At 38.9% G+C, this 10,222-nt stretch overlaps 1 protein-coding gene across 1 annotated transcript; it reads left to right on the top strand.

The window, feature by feature from the left end:
• Positions 1-348: 348 nt before the first annotated feature.
• Positions 349-9,822, top strand: uhrf1 (ubiquitin-like with PHD and ring finger domains 1). Its single transcript, XM_058401791.1, has 17 exons — positions 349-519; positions 1,990-2,152; positions 2,365-2,619; positions 2,740-2,891; positions 3,195-3,410; positions 3,531-3,646; positions 3,791-3,977; positions 4,123-4,246; positions 5,568-5,675; positions 5,776-5,880; positions 6,366-6,472; positions 6,982-7,144; positions 7,382-7,519; positions 7,622-7,739; positions 8,143-8,294; positions 8,516-8,614; positions 9,064-9,822. The coding sequence occupies exons 2-17, from the start codon at positions 2,000-2,002 to the stop codon at positions 9,208-9,210; spliced, it is 2,340 nt and encodes a 779-aa protein (XP_058257774.1). The 5' UTR covers positions 349-519; positions 1,990-1,999; the 3' UTR covers positions 9,211-9,822.
• The last annotated feature ends 400 nt before the right edge of the window (positions 9,823-10,222 follow it).

The following is a 10,222-nucleotide window of genomic DNA, read 5'->3' as shown; positions in this document are numbered from 1 at the left end:
TCTATTTCAACAATAGTTTTAAGGCTTTCCCTTAAACATTTTCTTTAAAAATGTCAGTCACTTTCTCTTTCGTTGTCTGATATGATGCCATTACAAACACTAAAAAGTGTTTTGTGAAACCCATAACTATGTTTGTGTTCATTAAAAAAAAAAAAAAAAAAAAACCTCCTCATATTAGCATAATCTCGCGAGACATAACCTAGCGTAGGCACGTGCTGCCGCGAGAGCTCGATTTCGCGCGCTGAGCCGAAAGCTCCGGTCAGCGGATTGATTGACGGGTGTGTCAGCCAATCGGCGGACGTATTACGACGCACGAGAACCAATAGAAAAGCGACATCGCTTGCCGCAGGAGGGGAAAACACGTTGTTGAACCAATTTTTTATTGAATCGCCGTACGAGGTTTTCTGTAGCGCAGGTTTAAGAGTCAAAAGTGTCTTTATATTTCAGTGTGACGTGTTTACTGAATTATAACCGGCTTATTTCTTGTTTTTTTTCTCTCGAGAGGACGTAAAGACACAGGTAAATGTGAATATTTTATTTTTTTTGGGGGGGGGGTTTATAGTTAGATGGTTCACGTTGTGTAACTTTGTCTCCCGGCTTTATTCTTGGTAATGTAATTTACAGTAAATACTAGATGGAAATGAAGTAACTTGGTGCTGGAGTTTAATTTGAATGAATTAAGTTGAGTTTCTTTTACAAATCTCCTGATTTACAAATAATTTCTTCCTTATACTGAACTAAAACTCCGACAAATTGAACTCGAGTAAGAGAATACATTGGGCTTCTTCAGTAGTAATAACAGTGCGGTGATATTTATTTTAGTTTACAGTAAAGCTTAATTGTAAACACGTTTAGTTTTAGTAAAGAGCATTAAATGTAGGTTAGCTCGACTAATGCCAATTCTGCAGCTTTGGTTAAATAACTAAAGTTACTCTTTGTGCCTGTGTTGTATTTAAAACCCAAAATAAAACTTTTTCTTATTTAAAGCGTTATTGTAAGTCATATTTCCGCATACAGCTAACTTAGCATGGCTGCAGCGTTATGGTTGAACAATGACTAAAACAACAAAGGCGTCTTTAAGCCAACTTGTGTAGATCAGGGAAAAATATATTTCTGTAAATGCATCTTAACCGTCATAAATATGCAATTGCAACGTTTATTTCCTATGGATATTTTTTTCTGACTATTAGTAATAACTTGCATTAGAATGGAAGGCTTTAGTGGTGGAGGTTGTACCAATCCGGGAGTGTTTATATCCGTAATGCGCTAGCTGGACAGCAGGGGGCGACTGAGAGCATTTCCGCCCTCACAGTCATGGATGTGTAAATGCCTATCAACTACAAACGAAAAAAAACTCCACCTTGAAACATATTTCATGTCTTTTATATTCAAGGTGTGTTTAGTCATTCTTGCCATAATGGCAGGATAAATATTCTCATGAATCCTGTAAGAAGCTTGCTAGTGTATTTCTCTGACGTCATGTGGAGACATTGTTATTGCTAGTGCAGTTACAGTGTCTTTCAATAGGAGGAGAAAAAAATATATATAAACAATTCCAGACACGGTGAAACCTGACTGTAATACCTGGTTAGCTTTTAAAAACGAAAGAGCAAGTGCTTCTTGCGCACTGATTTTCAATAACCGTGAAGAGTCATGTCAACTGTAGTTCTAGCAATCGTGACAAGATGACCCGTGCACTGGTGTGGACAGTGGTGTTAGCATGAAAGTTGAAGATTTGCAAGCTTATCTGTTGAACAAAGTGTATAGATGAGGAAGCGAGAGAGCTGGACAGATTTAAGGAGTAAAGTACAGCTGCATCGCTCTCTTAAGGTATAGATAGTGGTGCCAGTGGGATTTCCTTTATCAGTCCGTAATCAGATGGAATTGTGGGTAAGGTAGAACGCCATAGCCAGAGTGAGGTTTGCAATTGATCTTGGACGATGCTGAAGGTCCGATATAAAGATTAGACTAACTGTTGTGTTGGTGTAGGGCTGCTGCAATGTGGATCCAGGTGCGTACTATGGACGGTAAGGAGACCCACCGGGTCGACTCCTTGTCCAAAATCACTAAGGTGGACGAGCTGAGGCTGCGAATCTTGGAGCTCTTCAATGTTGAGCCTGAGAGACAGAGGCTGTTCTACAGAGGCAAACAGGTTGGATTTTAAAAAATAAAAAAATAAATCATTTAGATGTGTCGAGATGCATGTTGTCCTAGTATATGAAGTTTGTTTGTTGCACAAGCAGATATCAAATGTTCAGAAAGTACAGTTCATTATACTTAGCCATTTAAATGGTTGATTTTTTTTTATTTTTTTTATTTAAATTGTCTAGCATTTAAACAGTATTTTAACCTTTTGTGTTATAGATGGAGGATGGCCATACTATTTTTGACTACAACGTGGGCCTGAATGACATTGTTCAGCTATTGGTCAGACAGGCGCCTCCTACAGGCGTCTCTTTGCCCAAAGACAAGGAGGCTGAGCTGTCGGACTCTGACTCGGGCTGTGGTTCAGGTCAGAGTGAGTCAGATAAGAGCTCCACTCATGGAGAGTGTGAGGGCCAGAGCAGTGGAACCTCAGCCCAGAGTGACCTCATCGACCCGGGTTTTGGCCTGTATAAGGTGGAGTGCTAGTTCTTGCGTCTCTTTTTGTACCAGCTTTTGGAGTAATCAAAAGACTGACTGTTGTGCTGTAGGTGTTATTTCCAATAGTCTTTCATTGTATTTTCTTATGTGTTGTAGATAAACGAGTTTGTGGACGCCAGAGACCTGAATATGGGCGCGTGGTTTGAGGCTCAGATCTTAAACGTGACAAAGACTCCTAAACCTGCAGAAGGTGAAGGCATGGAAACTGATGGAGAAGACGAGATCCGTTACCACATCAAATACGAAGAGTGAGCTTATTTCATATTTCTCATTTCCACCTCACTGGGTTATTACTGTGCCAAGATGGAAAATGTATATATGCGGAATTATTTACTGACTGATTTAAAGAATTCGCAAATAAAATCGCATAATTTTTTTGCTTGATGAGTGCATTGTTATAAAATTGTACATGGGAGTGCTTTGCCATTTTACCCCCATAAAAATAAACAAATTAATTAATCTGCAAATCTAAACCATTTGGGGAAAAAAATAATAATTAGACTCTTCCTGTTGTAGTGAGTACATACAAACTGCATTTGCATGTCCTGCAGTTACCCGGAGAACGGCGTGGTACAGCTGGTGGAGAAGGATGTGCGCCCACGTGCCCGCACTGTCTACCAGTGGCACCAACTGGAGGAGGGCATGGTGGTCATGGTGAACTACAACCCTGATGAGCCCAAAGAGCGTGGCTACTGGTATGATGCCCAGATTCAGAGGAAGAGGGAGACACGCACCCAGCGAGAGATTTTTGGCAAAATACTGCTTGGGTAAGAGGTACACCCAGTGTACCATTGTGTAATATTGTGGCAGTGTATGGGGTGCTGAGTCTAGGGTGTGCGTGTGCACATGCAAATATGTGTTGCATACTGATGGTGATTGTATCACAGGGATGCTGGTGACTCTCTGAACGACTGCCGAATTTTGTTTGTGAATGAAATCTACAAAATTGAAGAGGCTGGAAGCTCTGGTGGACCTGCAGCCACTTCTGACAGTCCTCTGAAGAGTAAGTCGCTCATTCCTCTTTTTTTTTTCTCTCTCTAAAAGATTCATTAAAATGGTATTAAATTGTATGAGCTGTCCTCATAAATCTAGCCACAAATATAAATGTATGTAGTGAATGTCAATGTATTTTTTTATGGGTGTTCAGGATCCAACGGGCCAGAGTGTAAACATTGTAAGGATGACCCCAAGAAAAACTGCCGTTGGTGTAACTGCCGTGTATGTGGGGTGAAGCAGGACCCAGACAAGCAGCTGCTGTGTGATGAGTGTGATATGGCCTTCCACACATACTGCCTCAACCCGCCGCTCATCACCATCCCAGCTGATGAGGACTGGTGAGGAGCTTCTGAACAATAACTCGGAGAATTATGCTAAGCTCAATGAAGATTCAGCTGTAGGAATAATGCAAGAGTATATGTGATGTAGGTCAGAACTGAAGGAGTAATTTATTAGTATTCTTGTGGTCTTTGTCATGTGCAGGTACTGCCCAGAGTGTCGTAATGATTCAAGTGAGGTCGTCCTGGCTGGAGAGAAGCTGAAGGAAAGCAAGAAGAAAGCAAAGATGGCATCTGCCAGCTCATCCAGCCAGAGAGACTGGGGCAAAGTACGTGTTCATGCTTTACTACTTTCTGTCTTGGTGAAATGATCCCATCCTTTCTGTAGGATAAGTGTCCATTACTATTTTCATTAATAATGCATGTAGCTTTTCATCCAAAACAAACATTCAGAAACTTGGTGGGGGAAAATAAGTGTACCCAATAATTCAATAACAAGAAGAGTAAAAGTGCTGTGGGAGTTTCTCTTGCAGTGTTTAGGAGAAATTTTGGCCCACTCTTTGTTACAACATTGCATCAGTGCATTGCTGATTGAGAGTATTTGTTTATGCACAGCTTTAAGATTCAGCTATAGCATTTTGATCGTTTTTCCCCCAGCAAGCCATTTCAGCACCCTGCTGATTTTTTTTTTCTTCTTCTTCTTTAGCCAGATGTGAATTTGTGTCATGTGATCATTGTCCTCTTGCTTAAGCTCCTGGGCAGGTCATCACCCCTCTACGACCATGCTGGACAGTTGGTGTGAGGTATTTGTGGTGATTCACTTTAGTTTTTGCCAGACATCTCCACCTTGGTCACATCAGTCAAAAGAATATACTTACAGGACCTTTTGTGGTATGTTCAGATACAATTTTGCAATCCTAATTTAGGCTAGCATCACTTCCATGAAAGCCAGTCTTTTTCTGATTGTGCTTTCATGAACATATGCATTTAATGTGCTTATGGAGGCCTTGGGGTGGGTCTGACATTGAAGTAAATCAGCTGGGACACCCACTTCTGCTGCCCTGAAGGCTTTTGATTTGTAAACAATCCTTCCCACTATGAAAGGCCATCTTCAAACAATTTGAGCCTTCCCAGATTTATGAGCTGCTTTTCTGATGTTATGGCTAAAGCCTTTTTGACTTGATATGATGCACAGTTGAGTGCTCCAGAACGCTAAACTGCCAAAAGTCTGTTTTTATGTCTGTAGTCTTAGTTCTTGATGATTAACTAATCTTGTGCATTTTATTAGTAAACCTGGCTGCTAATTACTGTTATGGAAGCAGGAATGGTGGTCTTATGCCACCCCCCCACCTGTTTTCTGAAATGTTGGTTTACTTGCAAATGATGTATTCAAATCTACTGTTTTCTTATCATCTAAGTCTATTTTGTTACTTACTGGAATTATTTACTTATGGGATTATGCTAGTTCATGTTATTCTGCTTGTTATGTGATGGAATGTCTTCTGTGCTTTTAAAAAATAACTGTTTAGTGCAGGGGTATTTGAACATTTTATACCATATGTATATGCTACTATATGTACTGGGTCTCTTGAATTATGTCCTTAACTGCAATCATTTTCTCAATCTGTTTCCTCTGTTATTTGTGTTCAGGGTATGGCATGTGTGGGCCGCACGAAACAGTGTACCATCGTTCCCTCCAACCATTACGGGCCAGTGCCAGGAGTCCCTGTGGGTACCCTTTGGAAGTTTAGAGTTCAGGTAAGCTTTATGCATCTTGCAAACAACCTACTGCTTTAATTCATCTGTTCATTTAAGCTTCTAAAAATGTATTTTATTTTTTATTTTTTCTACACCACAGGTGAGTGAGTCTGGAGTCCACAGGCCCCATGTTGCAGGAATCCATGGCCGAAGCAATGATGGTGCTTATTCTCTAGTGCTGGCTGGCGGCTATGAGGATGATGTGGTATGTTGGGACGATTGTTGGCAATAAACCGGATTGTTTGATAATAAAACAGCTTTGGATATGATGGTGCTTAATCTTGTGCTAAGACGTTTTGTCCTAGCATACCCACTAGTTATAGTCATAGTTATAATCCTGATTGAGTCTCAGTATTGGAATAAGAATTATTTATTGCATAAGAATTATTTAGATGCTACTTTAAATAAAACATTTAGCATTTAATTATTTTATTAATTTAAATCAGAATAGCTGAGAATTTTTTGACATGACCAAGAATTTGCATATTAATTCCAGTTATCTATTTAAAAAAAATCCTCAAAATTTGCAGATATATGAATGGCAAGCTTGTGGTGTTAATGCCCTTGAACTGAAACCTGATAACAGGGTAAATTCAGTTAGGCTCTTCAGTGTTTTGGTTAATTGTTTATATTTAGAGGCAAAAATCATTCACAGCCCTATTTAAATCCGACTTTATTTTTGTCATTTAGGATGATGGTAACGAGTTTACATACACGGGCTCCGGCGGGCGAGATCTCTCTGGTAACAAGCGAACTGCTGAACAATCCTGTGATCAGAAACTTACCAATATGAACAGGTTGGTATCTGCTAATAATGGAAGAGAGTGTGATAAAGACATAGACAGATTCTTGTAGCAAATTATCCATTTTACTGTAGTTTCCAGTTTTAGGCTGTTAGTTTTCTGCTGTTGATTTGATTTTTTCCCCCCTCTGTATTGTTAAGTAATTGTAATTTATCAGCACCTGAAATATTACACAGTGTGCTGTGATATTGGTATGAAAACATGAAAAGATTGTCTAGACTGATGTAGAAAACAGTTTACTTGTCAATTTGTACTGGATTTGCTTGTATTTATATTATTTAAAAAGGACATAATACATATGGAAGCATTTTTAATGCTTTAGTCTTTGCCAGTTGATAACCGATTCTTAAAGTTTATGCAAATGATTCATCCTAAATGAATATTCCTAAATGTGTACTGTTAGAACAGTCCAGCCACCAGTAGAGGTCATGCAGGTTTGTGTGTGTATGCCGTGCTGAGTTGTTGCGCTCTATCAACTATTCTTACTAATGTTCATGCCACAGGGCACTGGCTCTAAACTGCAATGCACCGGTGAATGAGAAGGATGGTGCTGAGGCAAAAGACTGGAAGGCAGGGAAGCCAGTGAGGGTGGTGCGCAGTTCTAAAGGCCGCAAACACAGCAAATTCTGCCCAGAAGACGGGAACAGATATGATGGCATTTACAAGGTGGGTATGATGGCATGCCTAGTAAGAGCACTGAAGACTGCATGTGCCAGTAAAATGCACCAAAATAGTGGAAAAGGATATAAAGAAATATGTAAAAGCATTGCATTCTTCAGTTAAAATGACCTAAACAAGCAAATATCATTGTGATTTTAAAATTCCATTTATTTATTATTTAACTAATTTTTTTTTTTTTTTTTCTCTTTGTGTGTGGGGGTATAAATGGCTTGGTGTTACTAGGTGGTGAAGTACTGGCCAGAGAAGGGCAAGTCCGGCTTCCTAGTATGGAGATACCTGCTCAAAAGGAATGATGATGAACCAGCCCCGTGGACCCGAGATGGCAAAGAACGCATTAAAAAGCTTGGCCTCACCATGCAGGTACTGCAGCTATAGCTGGACTATATAACTGTTCCCTGTCATATGTATGGGACAGCTTGAACAATTGTATATTATTGACTGCATGTTTGTTATGCTCTGCAGTATCCTGAAGGTTATCTGGAAGCAGTGGCAGCAAAGGAGAAGGAAAAGGAGAATAAGAATGAGGATGAGGTGGCTGAAACACCTACCAAGGGCAAGAGGAAGCGGAAATCTCTGGCAGGCAAGTGCAACTCGTTCAACTTCCTTAGCAACTGCCACTTTCTGAACACTGAGGATATGTTGTACATCTAAAATAAAGGAACTACAGTATCACAACAGGTGCCATGACCTTTTACAGTATTTGTAAACTGCCTGCTAGTTGGTGGTTTTTCTGAAGGCACAATGCTTCAGTAGTTACTGCAGATGTCTGCTGTCCTGTGTGACTGGAGTTACTGGGGATTTTAACACTGAAAAGGGCAAGTGCCTTGTAATTAGTTATTTTTAATATTTTTGTAACAGTCATCAATATGAAATTGTTTTGCTGCTGTTTTTGAGTGTATTTTAGTGGTGTTTGAGGAGTAGTTTGTATTTTTAAGCTACTATAACATTTGATTAATTTTATACTGTCTTTGTGCCAAATTTAGATGAAGAGAAAAAATCACCATCTAAGAGCACACCCAAGAAGGTCAAAGTGGAGGCCTACAAGCTGACTAAGGAGCAGAAGGCTCTGATCAAAGATGATGAGCTCAACAAGAAACTATGGGATGAGGCCATGCAGTCTTTAAACCTAGGACCAGTATGTACAATGTTTAAACCCTGTTGGTTAAATAGTTGCAGAAGATTTTTAATGTTCATTGAGATTTGCTAAAATGTACACAGAATTCCATCAAATGTAGCAATGATGATAAAAAGAAAAGAAAAAAAACCCAAATTGCTACTGGTATCTTTCAGTGTACTTTTTGTTTCTCTTTCTTCATGCTGTTTGTAACTAAAAAAGCAACCATTCTGTTCTTGCAGAGATTCATAAACAAGGTGGAGGAAGTTTTCCTGTGTATCTGCTGCCAAGAAGTCGTTTACCAGCCCATCACCACAGAGTGCCAGCACAATGTCTGCAGGGTGAGACAGAGTATTAAATCTAGTGTTTTTCGAAAACGTGCATTTATTTAAATGCTGTAATAGACACATCAGATGTGCAATTAGTATTTGCCTGAGCTTTCCGATCTAATCCTCAGTGACCAACAAAACGGATCTTGCGTCATGTGTGTTGGTTTTTTTTTTTTTTTTTGTATAGTGAGATCAGGAGATCTCTGCTCTATATCTGATGTTTCTCAGATTGGTGTTTAGAAATCAACCAAAAAATACGTACTCCTGTCCTTTTGTTAATGAAAATTTACAAGACTTGCTGACAATGTGATAAAAATGACCATGTTCAACATGCAGCAAAATATTGTATAAAATTATATTATAAATGGTATCCATTGCAGTATACAAAATCTAACTGATTGGCTTTTAAACCCGTCATGATGTGCTTGTCATAGTCTTGTTTTGTTTGTTTCTTTTTATAGGAATGTCTCCAGCGGTCCTTCAAAGCAGAGGTATACACCTGCCCCGCCTGCCGTCATGATCTAGGCAAGAACTACCCGATGACGGTGAACAAAGCTCTACAAGCCATTCTCACCCAGCTGTTCCCCGGCTACAGCAGCGGTCGATGATGACAGTCTGAACTTGCGAGAGTAGTTCTGTGCATCAAGACTGAATTTAAATGCCGCAAAAAGTCACCTTTCAAAATACTGAACAAGACGCAAGCTAATCAGGGTGTAGGGTAACCCATAACCCGTTAAATTTGTTTGGTCCGATTTTTAGCAGGGCTGTAACCTGCTCTCTCTTATATAGCCCATCAGGTAGATCTTCCCCTCCCAATACACCTTTGTATTAACAAACCTCTTCTAATAGCTTTGTAGAGATGTCTTTAGGTGTAGGAACTTCCCATTATCAAATGTAATTCATGAATTACTCTGCACCAGCACATCTTTTGTTTTTTGTTTTTTTTTGAAAATCTTTCCGCTACGCACAACTGCACTATTTGCTTTTAGCAAAATCCTTTTAAAAAACGTTTTTGGCCAGGAATAAGTGGACGTATTTTGATAGCAGGTATGTAGGCATGCACTGGCATTGGGATCCTTTTACAACATTTGATACAGATCAGATTTTTGTCTAACAGCCGTATATATTTTTGACACCCCCTAGAACATATTCCTTCATGGGTGATTTAACTAAAAGCTAATCAGTTCTATTATATAAATATATAAATATATTTATATATATATATATATATATATATATATATATATATATATATATATATATATATATATATATATATATATATATATATATATATATATATATATATATATATATATTATATCATATTCATGAAATGAGCTTATCCCTTAACTTTGTCTTGGCTTTGCTTTCTAACTACTGTATGTGCTTAGAAATTCCACTTTATTTTTGCTTTTTGTTTTATTCCCATTATGCAATCCGGTTTTCCCTCGTTCACCAACCGTGGACTTCAGAAGGAAACCGCCAGATCGTTAATTCCCCGGAACAAATGATACCAAGTGCACCTCCTGTTCAGTGAATATTTAATGACATATCTCAAGGTTCTTCACTTTGTTCTACAATATTGCTAAATAACTGCCTAAGGCCAGAGATTTTTGT

The sequence above is a fragment of the Hemibagrus wyckioides genome, linkage group LG10 (genome assembly GCF_019097595.1).
Source record: "Hemibagrus wyckioides isolate EC202008001 linkage group LG10, SWU_Hwy_1.0, whole genome shotgun sequence".
NCBI classification, from domain to species: Eukaryota; Metazoa; Chordata; class Actinopteri; order Siluriformes; family Bagridae; genus Hemibagrus; species Hemibagrus wyckioides.
The sequence above is the reverse complement of the archived record's forward strand: the minus strand, read 5'-3'. Positions and strand labels throughout refer to the sequence as shown.

Coding starts and splice junctions, on each gene's coding strand:
- uhrf1 (XM_058401791.1), top strand. CDS start 2,000: ATGTGGATCCAGGTGCGTACTATGGACGGTAAGGAGACCCACCGGGTC. Junction 7,145..7,381: donor GATATGATGGCATTTACAAG/GTGGGTATGATG, acceptor TGGTGTTACTAG/GTGGTGAAGTACTGGCCAGA. Junction 8,615..9,063: donor GCCAGCACAATGTCTGCAGG/GTGAGACAGAGT, acceptor TTCTTTTTATAG/GAATGTCTCCAGCGGTCCTT.